The sequence below is a fragment of the Hyla sarda genome, chromosome 3 (genome assembly GCF_029499605.1).
Source record: "Hyla sarda isolate aHylSar1 chromosome 3, aHylSar1.hap1, whole genome shotgun sequence".
In the NCBI taxonomy this organism is placed as follows: Eukaryota; Metazoa; Chordata; class Amphibia; order Anura; family Hylidae; genus Hyla; species Hyla sarda.
This window is the reverse complement of record NC_079191.1, coordinates 187,119,405-187,138,903: the sequence shown is the minus strand read 5'-3', so window position 1 is coordinate 187,138,903 and position 19,499 is coordinate 187,119,405. Positions and strand designations below refer to the sequence as shown.

Sequence of the window (19,499 nt, the reverse complement as noted above, 5' to 3'; positions counted from 1 at the left end):
GATTGGCGCAGCAGGTTTTAATCAGTACCTTCACCTGTGCACTCCCTACTTATACCTCACTTCCCCTGCACTCCCTCGCCGGATCATGTTGCCATTGTGCCAGTGAAAGCGTTTCCTTGTGTGTTCCTATTCTGTGTTCCAGACCTCCTGCCGTTGCCCCTGACTACAATCCTTGCTGCCTGCCCTGACCTTCTGCTACGTCCGACCTTGCTCTTGTCTACTCCCTTGTACCGCGCTTATCTCAGCAGTCAGAGGTTGAGCCGTTGCCGGTGGATACGACCTGGTTGCTCCCACCGCTGCAAGACCATCCCACTTTGCGGCGGGCTCTGGTGAATACCAGTAGCAACTTAGAACCGGTCCACCGACACGGTCCACGCCAATCCCTCTCTGGCACAGAGGATCCATCTCCAGTCAGCCGAATCGTGACAATGGCCTCTCATGGAGTATACCCGGGTGGCTGGACTGTCATAGCATAGTCAGCATTGGAAAAACCCAGAGCACACTAAGAAAAAATATAGTAAATAAAACGCATATTATGAACCCTAACCTATACGTACAAAAACCGCATATAAGTATAATGATATACATGGGAATTTACCCAATAGCAAAATATGACAGTAAATGCTGAGAAAGTAATAAGAAACATGTTTTTAGATTAGGCGGGTTAAATACTAAATGTCTACTGCGCAACCACTATGGACCGTATAGCTGTCCAAACACAAAAATCAAAAAAATATAAATAAAAAAATGAAAAATTGTATGAAGGTATGAACAATAAATACAAAATGAATAAATGTAAGCATAGATGCACAGAGCGCACAATGTGCACGAGACCACTGATAGAAGGAATATATGTGAGCATATACTGAGGCTGCCATGAAATCGTGTTCTCAGAGACATGATAAATTCACGAATGTCCTAGTATACATACACATACATATGGGAACCTGCGGGTACGCATGTATTCCGCAAACCATTAATACTAGCACAAGCCACATAAGGGACCCCAGTTTTGACTTTAAATGGTGTCAGACATATCGCATGCAAATGTAAGGGAAAAACCCTGTAAATCATTAACAACCTAAGTGGTCAAAAAACGAGAAAATATATATAAAAATGTAACATATAATTTAGGTCTCTTAAATGTATACCATGATAGCACCTAAAAACAGCCGAGACAGGGATCGCAGCACAAACCTCAGACGGCGAATATGTCCTACCATAACCAAGACAAAAAATACAAAAAACACCACATAAAACTAGAAGAAAAAATACTAATTTAGTAAAAATACATGAGGTCATTTCTATAGTTAAGACCCATAGGAGCACGTGTTTCCATCCTTAAGATCCAAAAAGCCTATCTCGTATGAAGAGTATGTAACCAATCACCTCCCCGTTTGGGGGGGGGGGGGGGGGGTACTTTCTCAATTCCCTGGATGGAGATGGTGTTACTTTTTCCTTCATGATGCTCCACTAAATGCCTGGTCAAACCAGACATGGATCAGGAGGAGAAACTAGGGCGAATGGCAAGATGTTCATAAATCCTTTTTAGTTTCCGCCCCGTGCACCCTATGTACTGCATTCTGCATGTAACACATGTTACACAGTATACAACATATTCGCTGTCACAATTAATAAAGCTTTTTATGGTGTAGCTAGTGCCTGTTGCCATTGACACAAACTGGTGGGAGGAGGGCATTAGAGTGCACATATTGCACCGGGACCTGCCACATTTGTGGCTCCCATTAGTATGGAGCCATGTGTTAGTGGGTTTGTCAACCGGTAGATCACTGGGTGACAAAATGGACCCTAGAGATCTAGCTTTCTTAGCTACACATCTAACCCCTCCAGACAGCAGCTTCGCCATATCATCATTTTGTAGCAGTACCGGAACATGTTTAGTGATTATATTTTTAATTTGATCAAAATTTTGGCTAGAAGGAGTGGTGAAAGTAGGAGTGAAACACCACTCATTTTCTTTAAATGAAGGAAGCAGATACTCATCCCTTGGTTTAGCATCAGCAATGGATTTTGCCCTAGCAAGCATGGCGTTGTAACCCCTGCGTTTTAGGCCTCCAGTGATGCCAGCACTTGCTGACTGATAAAATGTGTCATTCGAGGACGCCCTTTTTGCCCTTATGTATTCCCATATGGGGAGATTTTTTGTGGTATGAACAGGGTGTCCACTTTGGGCATGCAAGATGCTGTTACCCGCTGTGGTTTTGCGGAACATACTTGTGTCAACTTTTAGAGTACGTTTGTTACCCATCAGGGTAACATCAAGAAAGCTAATCGCTTCTTTTTCTCTGACCATAGTGAAGCGTAAATTCAAATCGTTGTCATTTAGGCAAGACAAGAAACCATCAAACTTATGCTCCCCCAACCCTTGGCATATTAGGAGGAGATCGTCTACATACCTGCCGTACCAGTAGATGTAGCTCTGGTACGGATTGCAGGCAGCATACAGACGATGCTCCTCCCAGAATGCCATGTAAAGATTAGCGAGGGAGGGGGAGAATTTGGCCCCCATGGGACAACCAGTAACCTGAAGAAAAAACAAACCATTAAAAGGTAAAATAATTGTATTGTAGCAGAAAAACCAACACTTCAACTATATACTGCCTTAGACAAGGACTGTACTCAGTGTATTTGTTAAGATGATATGTCAGCGCTAGTTCAGCCTTGTCATGTGGTATGCAACTATATAGTGATGTCACATCACAGGAGACCCACTCAAAGCCACTTTTCCACTCAATTTTAGACATGGCATTTAAAAGAGACTTTGTATCCCTAATATAGCCCATCGTTCTCTGGACCAGGGGTTGTAGCATATGATCAAGCCAATTGCCCAGACGCTCAAGGAGCGAATCAATACCCGCAACTATGGGGCGGAAAGGGGGTGGGAAAACATTTTTGTGGGTCTTAGGAAGAGCATGAAAAACCGGTATTTTTGGATATTTGGGATTAAGGAATTCTTTTTGTTTTTCAGTGATTATATCAGACACAACCCCTTCCTCCAGTATATATTCCAATTTCGTTCTCACCACATTAGTGGGATCGGATGGAATTCTTTTATATGTTGTTACATCCCCTAACATATTCATGATCTCTCTCTCATAAAGAGCTTTGTCCAAAATAACCACAGATCCTCCCTTATCTGCCTGTCTGATGTATATGTGCGGATTATTTTTTAAATCTTGTAAAGCTTTTTGTTCCTTCCTATTGAAATTAGTGGGTGATGTTGATGTCTGTCTTTCTAGATTGCGCAGATCCATTTCCACTCTACGTTGATATACATCCATTGCTTCGACTCTGGAATTAATAGGGTAGAAGCTGGGGTTCGTTGTAGAAAAAATGTCCTTAGTGGAGGTTATGTTATTGTTTGTACTGGTAGATGAAGTTTGTAAATCCATGAGATCCAAACATGTGATCTGATCTGAGAAGCTCGTATAGAGCGGCAAGTTAGCTTTTCCTATTTGATTCAGTATGGAAGGTTTTGATTCATTTGATTGTGATTCCACCATATATGTACCAAAAAAATGTTTCTTTACAGTAAGGGCTCGAATGAATTTATTAACGTCCCTGATGGTCTGATATAAATCAAAGGAGTAGAATGGCACAAATCCTAGGCCTTTTTCCAGGACCTCTGCTTGTTTCTTGGTGATAATGCACGCAGACAGATTGATAACAGTATATTCATGGGATAGGTCTTCAGGTACAAGCCCCATTATTGTCTCAGGTTTCTGGTCCGCATGCCGTCGGTGTTTGCGCCCCGCTCTGTGTTTCCTTGTGTCTTCTTGGTTTGTATTTTCTCCTCTTTCTGGTATCCGGACCTACATCGTTTTTTGAAGCCGTATTCTGGGATGAGTTGTATTGATTATGTCCAGCATGATTTTGATATGGAATATTGTCTTTTTGCTGATGTCTAGTTGCACCCCGGTCGTCATCTGATCCCTTTGTACAATAATCAGTAGTATCGTTATCTGATGAAGTGAAACTGACATTTTTGCGGCATAAGTATCTGGTTGGTTATGATGTTTTAGTATTGATCTGGGTTTGTACGCTTTACGTTGCCATGTATAGACTGTATCATTTGTATCTCTGGTAAATTTGATTTTTTTGACATCTGCAATAGCATCCTCCAGTTTTGATAAGTGTTCATTCATTTTATCCTGTAATGTGACAAGCTCCTGAGATCCAGTATATTTTTCAAAGAGAATGGTGGTTTGATTAATATTGTCCTCCAGTTCAGTCATACGTTGCTGTTCCCACTCTATAATCAGTTGCATGAGATCAAGAGAACATTTATCAAGTATCTTGTTCCACTTGGTAGTGAATGCTTCACTAAATACTGTAGTAGAGCATTTACGAATTCTTAGACCCCTCGGAATCATATTTTTATTACAGTACTGCGTGAGTGTGGTGGCGTCCCACCACACCCTCAACTGTTGTGTTTTATATTGCTGCAATTCCTTCATAAGAGATTTAAGATCAGATGTTACATCCTGTTCTTGATTGCCAGAGAAGATGTTTGTTACACGTGTGCGTCTGTTTGGATCATTAGACAAAGCTACCGTTTGGGAGTTGGTAAGACTAGCGGTACCAGTCATGTCATCCATCATAAAATTGTTATAAATAAGAGTAGGTGAAGTTCAAACACATAAGACAGTAAAGTTATTATTTCATTCAGATGCTCAACATAATGCAGTATGATTATCTTGAATGTTCACAAACCAATGGAAGCACGATCTCATAGACGGCAATGTAGTAGAGAAACACAGAGGAATAGATCAGCTCACCAAAGTCCATTTGTGTCAAGCATCAGGCAATAGTCCCGGAGCACGGAGGCAGGGAGCCGCCACTCCCTGTGATACTGAGAAAAAGAAGTGGAGGGGGTCCAGCTCCTGGGTGGAGGTATCCAGTAAAACTTAACCTTTAATGGCAACTAATTAAAACATGGAAATTCGCCACAAGGTGGCAAGTGACATGTCACTTAAAAACAAAAGGGGGTGAAACGCCGACGCGTTTCGAGCAGTTGCTCTTAGTCATGGCGTTGGTACCTTGTCACATGGGGGTTTAGATACCCACTGGCATATGGTCGGGTCCCCCCGTGGAAAAAAACTCCCCGCCTCCGTCGAACAGGATGTGACGTGGCATATGGAAGGTAGCCAGAAAGAAAGGAGGGTGCGGCCAGGTAAGATCTAATTGAGTTAAGAAAGATGGCTGATTAACCCATGAGTGACCTGTTTGTCATATGAGTGTACGTATGATGACGTTTAATGCATGCAAACAATGCAGTATTATTGTATAATGGCCTCTCATGGAGTATACCCGGGTGGCTGGACTGTCATAGCATAGACAGCATTGGAAAAACCCCGAGCACACTAAGAAAAAATATAGTAAATAAAACGCATATTATGAACCCTAACCTATACGTACAAAAACCGCATATAAGTATAATGATATACATGGGAATTTACCCCATAGCAAAATATGACAGTAAATGCTGAGAAAGTAATAAGAAACATGTTTTTAGATTAGGCGGGTTAAATACTAAATGTCTACTGCGCAACCACTATGGACCGTATAGCTGTCCAAACACAAAAATCAAAAAAATATAAATAAAAAAATGAAAAATTTGTATGAAGGTATGAATAAACAAATCTTTGAAGAAGCCCTTATTTACCTCTGTATCTGCATTATCTCATTTATGGCCTTCTTAGGTAAAGGTACCCAAAATTGTACATTAGTATTCCACATGGGGACCGACTAGAACTGTAAAGAAGCAAAACTTTGCTCTTGGCATGCGCATCTATTCCTGTATTAATGCAACTCATTTTTAATTTGCATTAACATAAGTATTTGCCCCTTTGCTCAGTACTTCGTTAAAGCCACTTTGGAAGCGATTACATCTTCCAGTCTTCTTGGGTATGATGCCACAAGGTTTGCACACCTGGATTTGGGGATTTTTTTGGTCTTCTGCTCTTCAAATCTTCTCAATATTGGATGGGGACTGGCTTTGGACAGCTATATTTGGGTCTCTCCAGAAATTTTTGTTTGGGTTCAAGTCAGGGCTCTAGTCGAGCCCCTCAAGGAAATTAACAAAGCTGTCCCTAAGCCACTTCTGTGTTGTCTTGCCTGTATGCTTAGGGTCGTTGGGCGAGATTTATTAAAACATGTGTAAAGTTAGAGTGGTGTGGTTGCCCAGAACAACCTAATAGATTGCTTCAGTACAGGAGAAATTGCTGTACCAGTCTCCAGATCTATGCCTCCATACAACCATGTCTCTGGGCTCTACGGGCAGTTCCTTCTTCTCATGGCTTGTTTTTTTATGGTCTAATATGCATGTCAGCTTTGACACTTTATATAGACAGGGGTATGCCTCATTATGGGTTAATAAATGCAGAATGAATGGAGAAAAACTGAATTTCATTGACCTTAGCACAAAGCCCTAACATAACAAAATGTGAAAAAAGTTTTAAAAAAAAGTGTCACAGGACTTTCCAATGGCATTGCATATCTTGAGAATCAAGGAACCAGAAAAAACAAAAATTATATAAAATAGTATTTTCTTATGCTGTTTTATTAAACTGACCACGTGTCTCCTTGACCATGGTCTATTCACACGTACAGTATTCTGCACAGATTTGATGCACAGGATTTTCTGCTGCAGATTTCAATGTAAACTGAATGAATGAACACAGCTTGAAATCCTGTGCATCAAATCTGTGCAGAATACTGTGCGTGTGAATAGACCCTTAATGGGGCATTTCTTGTCATCTGAATTTAAATTACATGGATTAAAAAGCCCAGTAGTATATGCTGACACCATTACATGACTTTTATAAGTAACTCAGAAGAGATAGCCTATTAATATTAAAATACAATATTCTATGAGAACAGTTTGTGTTCAACTACAGGATCATTTTCAGAGATCGCAGAATAGGCACTGATCTTATGAGAAACCCGTGACACTACAATGTTCACAGTATATTTGGCCTGTAAACATTTCTTGCAATGATCACTATGTCAGGATTCAACTGCAAGGCTCAGGTGGTCTCAGGCACTGTTATGGGCAGCAGTTTACCAAGCTGATAGTACTGCCTCATGGAGGAGCCACTGATATACATCATGCAGCAACAAAAAAAAAAAAAGCAAACAAACCAAGAATGAAGTGGAGAAACTTACTCGGCGGACATGCTGGTCATAACCAGTGATCTTGTAACCTAGAAAACAAAAGTTACAAACATGGATTTTAACTTATGTTTAACAACATACTCATCAAGTAAAAGCATCTATCCTTTTAAAAAATATTCACAACTTTCTAAATTTTTTAGAATAAGGAAGTCCTCACACAGAGATAATAAAAGGATATTATACAGTAATATAACTTGGCATCATTGAAATCCCCTTTAAGGCTCTTATCTAAGCAGCAGTTCAATGCTTAGTGTAAAACCTTCTGTGCTGCTGTTTCTTTCCTTCTGCTCATAGCATTTCGCAAAATCAGTGCATCACTCTCTCTCTCCACATATCTATAGTAGAGTACTGAAAATCATCCCCTAGCCAAGAGCTAGTCTATTCAGTACAGTGCAATTTCACCAGCAATTTAGAGCATAGCAGTTAGGAGCAGGTACTATCCTGTGACTGGCAAGAAAACTAGAGAAGAAAATAACTAACTACCGCTGTACTACTTGCCAACAGCCCTCTCCCCCAAAATGGAGGGAATAAAAAATAAATGTGCAACATGGAGGAGACTCTCAGGGGTTCAATAACAGCAGAGAGCACTAAACGAGTTTAACAAAACCATGCAGGTGTTTAAAAATAAAGTATGCTAAGTCCCCCACGATCCCCCGTATGGGGACCTGGCATTGTGGCGGCTGTGCGCTTCTAATGCGCTTGTCGTCGACCTCACTGAGGTCGACAGCACACCGCCCCTCCAAATAGAGAAACATGCAGGGGGCATGTCGACTGCGGTGTCATTCTGGGGCCGACACAGGAGATGGCGGGGGGGTCCCAGTGTTCAAACCCCCGCAATCAGACACTTATCCCCTATCCTAAGTTGTTTACACTGCAGATTTCCTTTAAAACTTAGGCTGCTTTCCCACTATACTTTACAGATGATTAATAATTGATGACTACTCAGTGTAAAATAGAGAGAGATATAGAGATTATATATATATATATATATATATATATATATATATATATATAGATATAGAGCGAGAGAGAGAGAGAGAGAGAGAGAGAGAGAGAGAGATATATATATATACATATATATATATATATATATATAATAGAGATATAGAGATTTATATATATATATATATATATATATATAGATATATATATATAGATATATATATATATATATATATATATAGATATATATATATATATATATATATATATATATAGATATAGATATATATAGATATAGATAGATATAGACTAGCTGAGTACCCGGCGTTGCCTGGTTTTTCCTTCCTAATCCTTGTTGTGGAGGAAAATCAATACACATGAACATTAAACATGAACATTTAATTGAAATTGCCATTTCAATTAAAGGACAAACCTTATCAGTGTTTAGGTGAAGAGAAGGACTAAAAGTTACAGCGCAGGTACATCTGTATACCACATACTGTTAAGAAAAAGCAAGTACTTTGCTGTCACTGACAACTGTCTGATCCTTAGCTACTTTAATTGGAGGATCTGATATATGATTTGGTAGTTTTGATCTGAATGCCCATTTTACCACTTGTAACTGACACATTTTTGTGCCCTTGTTTTCAATCTAATTGGAATAAAAGTTAAGTTTTAACTTTTCTTACTTCTCACATTTAGTAAAATCCCAGGCCTCCCTATCAAAAGCCTTTTTATGTAAGTAGAGAGAAGATTGGGAGTTTGATCACATCTTTAATGGAGCTCTCTCAGGCACATAGACACAAAGCCCTTCTGATCATGGTGTATGATATCCTGCAAATAACTGTGTATCCTTGGCCGCCCGTCACCTGCATTATTTGTCACGATTTCACACTAAATCAGTCTGCATCATTTAGAATACTTATTTACAGTTTTATTTTGAAATATAATGGAAAATAATGGGTGTATTATTAAATACCCGGTTAAGAGACATTCAGTGCTCCACTTACTAAAGCTCTTTTGCTTCAGTATTGTATCACTAGTGACTTAGATGTATGTACCTTATATAGAGGTCATTCTGTACTTGTAATGGAAATAAGCTCTGCATGCATGCATTTTGTGGTGAGCTTCCCATGGATTTGTGGTTATACCCAGCAGCCAATCTACGAAAGCAGAACTGCAGGGGGGAAGGAAAGAGCAGAAGCCTCTCCACATATACATGAACCTTAGGCACAGAAAGAGGAGGAGTAAGCAAATGCCAGACAGCTGTAGGGTCAGCTTATCTTTTGAAGAAATTAAGTTTCAGACATCTAGGATTTGCCTCTCTCCCCTGACATCATGTGTTGGAGGAGAGTCAGGAGGCCCCCATAAACTTTGGGGTTGACTGGTCCCACTAAAGTTGATGATGCACAAACACTTCTAACGTGTGACGACATCCAATAAAAAGCTTCTCTTTATTTCATTATTTTAGAAAGTACAGCATATCCTAGGCCCAGGACAATAGGCCTGATGCATTTCAGGGTGCCCCCCGCCACCCTCATTAGTAAAGCAAAATGAAGATTTTTTTTCAGTCAATTTTTAACCAGAGTGTATAGGCAACTTTAAACATCATATGTGAGCTTCTGACTGGACAGCTGCTTTAACTCATATTGCTGTTCTCCATGTTATTTTCTTTCCACATAACATGCACGGGTAAACAGTTACAATGAAGACATAGAACCCCTAAGAAATACATACATATTTAAAATACAGACGTGCAATAAAGGCTTCATTTAAATTGCACAGCATGCACTTGTCACAGATTTATTCGAACAAATATACAGTCCCCAATGCTCTGTACAGGGATATGCTAGGACATGGTGAGAGTGAAAATGGTGATGGTAGTGTTATGATGGTAATAATAGTGGTATGGTAGTAATAATACAATAAAATAAAGATATGCAGATGGCGATTCTGGTGAGAATTTTAGAAACGGGAAAGAAAAGAGGATAGTGAAAGAAATAAGGGAAAAGGGGGAGACAGGGAGAGTGGGGTGAGGAGAAGAGTAGACAGTGAGACAGTAGGGAAAATGATCTGACCACTATTAAATAAGAAGCTAATAAAATATATAACTTATTAATAGTGATCAGGGATGTCACAGGGCCCTTGTGATAACCTTCTACACACAGAACAATAAGAAATGAGTAAAATGGTATATAAGCAGTAAAAACAATATAAATGGTATAACAATCCCCTATTGTGCAAAATATGCAATAATCCTACAAATATATGTCCATGCTCAGATGGATGTTCCTGTAAAGGAAAGAGATGGCAATGCAGTATATCGAACCCTGTAAAATAAGGCAATCCAATGGAAAGGTGTATACCACTCTGTTGTAGTGGTTGGTAAAATGCGATATTCCTTTATGCTGGTTGGGAAAAGATGTTATCACAGTAATAGTCTCCAAACAGAAGTTCACAGTGCAGGCTGCTATGCAGCTTACATTCCTGTTGAGAGATGTTGGGACTGTGTCACCCATCCGGCTGGGCACTCGTATGGTACGCAGTCACTTCTGCTCGTGCTGCTCGCGGAGGCTTCCCAAGTCGCTGTGTCAGCAGGCAGCCCCGCTCAGCGAGTGCTCGAGAGCAGGAGCGGTGTCCTCATATGGGGGCTCAGGAGCGGCATCCTCGTGTGCGCTGTCAGTTGCTCCAGATGGTGCTGAGCGCGCTCAGGTTTGAATTGTGGTCAAAGAAAAAACAAGTAATTGTGTACTTATGAATGACGTTTTCTGTAAGCCTGCATACTAGAGATAAAAATTCCTTCCCGACTCCAAATATGGCAGAATAAATCTCTGGATCAACATGCTGTCCCTAAATATCTAGTATACATAACCATCAATGTTATTATTCTCCAATAATGCATCCAGACCCCTTTTGAACTCTTTTACAGAGTTCACTATGACCACCTCCTCTGGGAGAGAATTCCAGTCTCACTGCGCTTACAGTTAAGAACCCCCGTCTGTGCTAGTGTAGAAACCTTCTTTCCTCTAGATGTAGAGGATGCCCCCTTGTTATTTATACAGTCCTGGGTATAAATAGATCATGGTAGAGATCTCTGTACTGTCCCCTGATATATTTATATATAGTTATTAGGTCTCCCCTAAGCCTTCTTTTTTCTAAACTAAATAACCCTAATACTGATAATCTTTCTGGGAACTGTAGTCCTCCAATTCCCCGTATTAGGGTGGGTTCACACTACGTTTTGTCCCATACGGGAGCGCATACGGCAGGGGGGAGCTAAAAGCTCGCGCTCCCGTATGTGACCGTATGCGCTCCCGTATGTCATTCATTTCAATGAGCCGACCGGAGTGAAACGTTCGGTCCGGTCGGCTAATTTTTGCGCCGTATGCGCTTTTACAACCGGACCTAAAACTGTGGTCAACCACGGTTTTAGGTCCGGTTGTAAAAGCGCATACGGCGCAAAAATGAGCCGACCGGACCGAACGTTTCACTCCGGTCGGCTCATTGAAATGAATGACATACGGGAGCGCATACGGTCACATACGGGAGCGCGAGCTTTTAGCTCCCCCCTGCCGTATGCGCTCCCGTATGGGACAAAACGTAGTGTGAACCCAGCCTTACTCGGGTTGCCCGTCTTTGAACCCTTTCCAGCTCCACTAAATCTTTCTTGTACACTGGTGCCCAGTACTGTACACAGTATTCTATGTGTGGTCTGACTAGTGATTTGTATAGTGGTAGAATTATTTCCTTGTCGTGGGCATCTATGCCCCTATTGATGCACCCCATGATTTTATTTGCCTTGGCAGCAGCTGCCCGACACTGGTCACTACAGCTAAGTTTACTATTAACTAAGACCCCTAAGTCCTTTTCCACATCAGTCGTCCCAAGTGTTCTTACATTTAATATATAACCTCGTCCCGGATTTTTCTTCCCCATGTGCATTACCTTACATTTATCAGTGTTGAACCTCATCTGCCACTTCTCAGCCCAAACCTCCAACCTATCCAGATCCTTTTGTAACAGTTCACTGTCCTCTATTGTGTTTACCGCTTTACAGAGTTTAGTATCATCTGCAAAGATTGCTACTTTACTATTCAACCCCTCTACAAGGTCATTAATAAATATATTAAATAGAACAGGACCCAAGACGGTGGTACCCCACTAGTAACAGTCACCCAATCAGAATAAGTACCATTAATAACCACCCTCTGTTTCCCATCACTGAGCCAGTTACTTACCCACTAACACACATTCTCCCCCACCCCAATCCTTCTCATTTTATGCACCAACATTTTATGTGGAACCGTATCAAATGCTTTGAAAAAATCCAGATATACAACATCCAGCGATTGCACCTGGTCCAGTCTGGAGCTCACCTCCTCATAAAAGCTGATCAGGTTAGTTTGACAGGACCGATCCCTCATAAAGCCATGCTGATATGGTGACATACGTTTATCAATATACTCTAAAATAGCATCTCTTAGAAAACCCTCAAACAATTTACATACAATGGAGGTAAAACTAACAGGTCTGTAATTCCCGGGGTCACCTTTTGTACCCTTTTATAAATATTGGCACCACATTTGCCATGCGCCAGGGAAAAGTCCCTGTTACTATAGATTCCCTGAATGTTAAAAAACAGATAAAAACCCACAAAAATAGAGACAGAAAGACTCATTGCCAAAGAGTAAAACTAACCCCAAAATGTTCTTTAACTATATAAATAGCAATGAGATAAAAAATGAAAGCATAGGCCCTGTAAAAAATGATGAGGAAGAAATTATAGAAGGGGATCAGGAAAAAGCAAATATACTAAAATTCTTTTCCACTGTATTCCCCGAGGAAATTGAAAGGCCAGGTGAAATACAGTGTGATAAGGTAAACTCCCCAGTACAGGTCACCTGTCTAACCCAGGAATAAGTACAGTGCCGCCTACAAAAAAAATCAAAATAGACAAATCACCAGGTCCAGATGGCATTCACCCCCGAGTTCTAAAGGAATTAAGTAATGTAATAGACAGACCTCTATATTTAATATTCAGGGACTCTATAGTAACAGGGACTATTCCCCAGGACTGGCACATGGCAAATATGGTGCCAATATTTGAAAAGGGGACAAAAGGTGACCCTGGGAATTACAGACCTGTTAGTTTAACCTCTGTTATATGTAAATTGAGGGTTTTCTAAGAGATGCTATTTTGGAGTTTATTGATAAAAATAAATGTATCACACCATATCAGCATGGCTTTATGAGGGATCGGTCCTGTTAAACTAACCTGATCAGCTTTTATGAGGAGGTGAGCTCCAGACTGGACCAGGGGCAATCGCTGGATGTCGTATATCTGGATTTTTCCAAAGCATTTGATACGGTGCCACATAAAAGATTGGTGCATAAAATGAGAAGGATTGGGCTGGGGAGAATGTGTGTAAGTGGGTAAGTAACTGGCTCAGCAATAGGAAACAGAGGGTGGTTATTAATGGTACTTATTCTGATTGGGTGACTGTTACTAGTGGGGTACCACAGGGGTCAGTCTTGGGTCCGGTTCTATTTAATATATTTATTAATGACCTTGTAGAGGGGTTGAATAGTAAAGTAGCAATCTTTGCAGATGATACTAAACTCTGTAAAGCGGTAAACACAATAGGGGACAGTGCATTGTTAGAAATGGATCTGGATAGTTTGGGGGTTTGGGCTGAGAAGTGGCAGATGAGGTTTAACACTGATAAATGTAAGGTAATGCACATGGGGAGAAAAAAATCGTGAACAGGGTTATATATTAAATGGGAGCACACTTGGGACGACTGATGTGGAAAAGGACTTAGGGGTCTTAGTTAATAGTAAACTTAGCTGTAGTGACCAGTGTTGGGCAGCTGCTGCCAAGGCAAATAAAATCCAAGGGGTGCATCAATGGGGCATAGATGCCCATGATAAGAAAATAATTCTACCACTGTACAAATCACTATTCAGACAACACATAGAATACTGTGTCCATACTGGGCACCAGTGTACAAGAAAGATATAGTGGAGCTGGAGAGGGTTCAAAGACGGGCAACCAGAGTAATACGGAGGATGGGAGGACTACAGTATCCAGAAAGATTATCAGAATTGGGGTTATTTAGTTTAGAAAAAAGAAGGCTTAGGGGCGACCTAATAACGTTGTATAAATATATCAAGAGGCAGTACAGAGATCTCTCCCATGAAAGGGGTCTGGATGCATTTTTGGAGAATAACAACATTGATGGTTATGTATACTAGATATTTAGGGACAGCATGTTGATCCAGAGATTTATTCTGCCATATTTGGAGTCGGGAAGGAATTTTTATCTATAGTATAAGGGTTTTTTTGCCTTCCCCTGGATCAATTCAGTAGGGACTCATTAGGGATATAGGTTGAAATAGATAGACTCTGGTCTTTTTTCAACCTTATGAACTATGTTACTATGTTACCATTTGGGACAGATAATTGTCTTTATCTATAGTCAGAAATCTGTTTCCTTTATGAGATTGACAGGTCTCAGTGTCCCAGTTTATATCAGGATAGTTAAAGTCCCGGATTATGCTCACATCATTTTGATTTGCTGCCTTGTTTATTTGCCTCAATAATTGATCTTCTGCCTCTTCCATTATGTTTTGTGGCTTATAACAAACCCCTACCAGATTTTTATTTAATTTTATCTCCATATAATTATACCCATAATGACTCCACATTATTGTTTCCCTCCTATATATTCTCCTGCAGTGTGGCCTTCAGACTCGATTTCACATAAAAAACAAACTCCTCCCCCTTTCAGTTTTGTCCGATCCTTCCTGAATAGACTATATCCATGTATGTTGGCCGCCCATTCACAGCTATCGTCCAACCAAATCTCTGTTATACCCACTATGTCATAATTCTCCTCAGACATCAACCACTACAGTTCCTCTGTTTTATTGGACAGACTTCTGGCATTAGTCATCATGTAATACAATGGTGTATGATTTTTCTTCCTATGAAGCCTATCCCCATTAACTATTCCATAGGTAAAAATATAAACGAATTCTGAGAAATAGTGTGTAATAACCATACAGAACTTTTGTTAGCTTATGTACCACATCTTGAATAAATGCCCAATACAACAAGCTGAATTGGACACCCTTCCCTCTCCCCCCCCCCCCTCTCACACCTTTTTTTTTTTTTTTTTTATTATCCTCCATCACCGTTCCATTTTTTACAAATTTTTTTATATTGCTGATATGTCTGATACATATCACTCTGCTGTCCCATTACCTTATTCAATCCAGTTTTATATACTTTTATCGAGTCTCTACATCCCCTACCCTGTACCAAGTGACTTTTCCCCTACAGAGAACTTCATTCACAAGTACACCATTACTTTTTCCTTTGGCCACAATTCAAACTTAGCACCTTTACCACCACCTGAGCGTGCTCAGCACCATCTGGAGCAACTGACCGCGCACACGAGGACGCCGCTCCCGAGCCCTGATAGACGACACAGATCCTGCTCATGAGGACACTGCTCCTGCTCTCAAGCGCTCGCTGAGCGGGGCTGCCTGCCGACACAGCGACTGCCCCGCACAGCGGGAGCTGCCGCGAGCAGAAGAGACTGCGTGCCATACGAGTGCCCAGCCAGACGGGTGAGCGGGACACAGTCCCAACATCTCTCTCAACAGAAACATAAGCTGCATAGCAGCCAGCACTGTGAACTTGCACTGTAAACTGTTTGGAGACTATTACTGTGAACACATCTTTTCCCACCCAGCATAAAGGAAAATCGCATTTTACCAACCAATACAACAGAGTGGTATACACCTTTCCATTGGATTGCCTTATTTTATAGGATTGGATATACTGCATTGCCATCTCTTTCCCTTACTGGAACATCCATCACGGACATATATCTGTAGGATTATTGCATATTTTGCACATTAGGGCATTGTAATACCATTTATATTGTTTTTACTGCTTAAATAACCATTTTACTCATTTTTTATTGTTCTATGTGTAGAAGGGAATCGCAAGAGCCCTGCGACATCCCTAATCACTATTAATAAATTGTATATTTTATTTTCCCTACTCTGTCTCACTTTCTACTCTTTCTTTCACCCCACTCTCCCTGTATCCCCCTTTTCTGTGCACAAACCTCCGCACACAGATTTATTTATTTGTCACAGATGACACCAGTTAATAGTATATAACTGCGTAAAGAAACTTAAAAAAAAAATTCTAATAATAATGGAGTAAACAAGTAAAACCTTAGGGTCAGTAGGACCCAATTACAGTACTAAAATGAGCCAAGCTGTATAATCACTATATACACAAGTGGTAATTTAGCTGAGTACAGAGAAATTATGGCAAATAGGAATGTTTCGCTCTTCTGGTAAGAGCAATACTTGGCAGAAACATGAGATGTAAAACAGAGCCAGAGCCAATCAATCATCAATTTAGAGATCTGTTCTAACAAAAGCATGATCTTGCACTGTAGTGTGTGACTTTTGACAGTAGGGATTGAAAAATTACATGCTAGCTATCCAGGGGACCTTGAAAAAAAATCTTTATCTCTCAACTGAAGTTGTCATTCACAAGAAAAAATTGTTTTGGCTTTGAGACTCTTGGCTCGAAACCCATTTAGCAAAGAGCGGACCACTAGAAGATCATGAACCTTTTCTTCAGTTCAACTGATGCAAGGCAACAATGACAGACAATGCATCAGAGGGACATACGTAGGCAACAAGCCCATTATGCTGCTAAATCTCTGTTCCTTTAAGAAATTGCTTTGCTCAAACATTTTTTATGCTGAACACACACACACACAACAGAGCCATATCATACTGTGTTGCACTTTTATGAATGGTGCCCTTTATTGTACATTATTTAACAATAGCTTTTTAAATTAGTGTTAAATGGAAAAAAAAACATATCTGCCATTTTAAGCAGGGATTTTTGTTGTTGATATAGGCTATAGACTGATATAGGTTTTGTTAACATTTTCTAGTTTTAAAAGTGTCCCCTGCCCCCCCCCCCCACCCCTTTATTTGTTTTATTTATTTAGTTTTGTACCTTGATATTGTTCTGTATTTTCTGCTCAGTCCTAGTCAGATTCAAAGGCTGGGAAGGGGCATTACCCAGCAGGCGTGACATAATCTGAAACCATACAGGGGAGAACTTCCTCCCTCCCTCACTCTGCTACACACAGCCCAGAGAAGTTCAGTGTAGGAGATGAGCTTTTCAAATTGACAAGGTCACTTTTCACCAGGAACCAAATCACAGCAGCATTAAGTCCGACTTGTAGACTGCTCCCTGGTTACCTCCAGTGTGGCTGAGCACACATACAATGGGAGGGGGAGACAGGCTACATGCCTCACCCTGTTGGCTAATATATTGCTAATAAATTAATTGTGAATCCCATTTAATATGGCTCTTTTTTAATTTTTATATTGTTAGCATGTGTTAACACGAACCATGCGTTTTTATTTCATATCACAATTGTACAGGAGACGGACGGGTTAACTTCCAGCAGTGAGTTAACCCGGAGAGTGATTGCACTCCCTGGGTACACCCTTCCTGCTGGATAGAACCCTGCCCCTCTCCTCTATAAAAGAGATTAATTTGTATTGTATCGTTGTATGACTAAGGCCGCAGATTGTGGCTGAAACGCGTCACCTACTTGTCATCATGTGGTGTTACTGCTGAATAAATAATTTCGTATTGCTTGGAACCTGCGCTGGACATCTCTTCATTTTTCATATCGTTACACGAGTTGTGGTTCAGTCTCGTCCGAGACACAGGAAGGGCGTACGAGTGAGCTGTGCCTGACACTTGGACTTTGTTATAATCTGAAACCATACAGGGGAGAACTTCCTCCCTCCCTCACTCTGCTACACACAGCCCAGAGAAGTTCAGTGTAGGAGATGAGCTTTTCAAATAGACAAGGTCACTTTTCACCAGGAACCAAATTACAGCAGCATTAGGTCCGACTTGTAGACTGCTCCCTGGTTACCTCCAGTGTGGCTGAGCACACATACAATGGGAGGGGGAGACAGGCTACATGCCTCACCCTGTTGGCTAATATGTTGCCGGCCTCACAGGTGAAACCTTAATGCTACCCAATATGATAAAAAGGTGCATTAGTATAAACTTTAGGCATTAAATATCTTACATTGGCGTGGTCTGGAATGGCAGGAGGTGCTCAACCCCAAGTAAAGTTGTCCACTTACACCTCCTGCCATTTCAGACCACGTCAATATAAGCTGTTTAATGTCTAACGTTTATACTAATGCACCTTTTTATCATATTGGGTAGCATTAAGATTTCCCCTTTGAGGCTGGCAAGATATTAGCCAACCAGGGTGGGGCTTGTAGCCTGTCTCCCCCCCCCCCCCCCCCTCCCATTGTATGTGTGCTCAGCCACACTGGAGGTAACCGGGAAGCAGTCTACAAGTCGGACCTAATTTGGTTCCTGGTATTGCTTATCCGGCACAGGTAGGTTAGTGTTAGGTCCCATACCACTTGAGAAACCTTGGCGTTGGTGTACGGGCTCAGGTATGTCCTTCATATAAGGATATACTGGCTAATGTCTAAATTTTACATCAGTTTTGAGGGTTAACTAATGTCATTGTTTACATCTACCACAGTAGTGAACCTATATTGTGGTACTGGTGACCGACTGCAGGCATCCGCCATTGTATGCACATTATGCTGGGGATCGCCCATAGCAACTAACCACAAGTGCAGGACCTCCACCCCAGTGTAGGTGCACAACTGCACTTGGGGTTGAGCACCTCCTGCCATTTCAGACCACATCAATGTAAGATGTTTAAAGTCTGACGATACCAGCATGAATCAGATTATGGCGACCATTTGGTTCAACCATAGAACATTTATCAAGCATACAGCCTACAAGGTTCGATGATTGAACTGAAACGCAGCTGTTCAATAAATTCACTACTGACTATTTGGATTTTGTGGAGTGCTGTTTTTTCCTTTGATAAGGAAGGGGAAGTAAGCATCTCTTACTTTTGGAATGGACTTAGACCTTTTTTTTTTTTGTTGCAATATAGAATTCCTTGACCCTAAATCTGCTGAGGTAGCGTAGATTAATTATTAACCTCCACTTGCCCAAGGTCTTCAAAGCTTCGCTATGGCCATGTTAACCTTAGGTGGTGGGATCCATGATTTGGACTGCTCCTTATCAATGAGAAAAAGCGTTCGGAAAAAACTCCCATATTAGGCATGCAAATTCAGGATTCCTCCATTGAGCCTTTATAAGGTCAAGGACAACATCATCCAACTTGAAGGTCCCAGGCCCTCAAGATGCAGCAGAAGAGACTCCCCTTGCTCTAAAGGCCAAGTATCTGTCCAAA

General features: G+C 40.9%; 1 protein-coding gene across 1 annotated transcript in view; it reads right to left on the bottom strand.

The window, feature by feature from the left end:
- MCPH1 (microcephalin 1) overlaps positions 1-19,499 on the bottom strand; it is a 317,389-nt gene that overhangs the window by 250,516 nt on the left and 47,374 nt on the right. Inside the window, exon 10 of the mRNA XM_056565717.1 lies at positions 7,189-7,226. Coding sequence (XP_056421692.1) covers positions 7,189-7,226 — 38 coding nt within the window. The remainder of the gene's footprint in view (positions 1-7,188; positions 7,227-19,499) is intronic.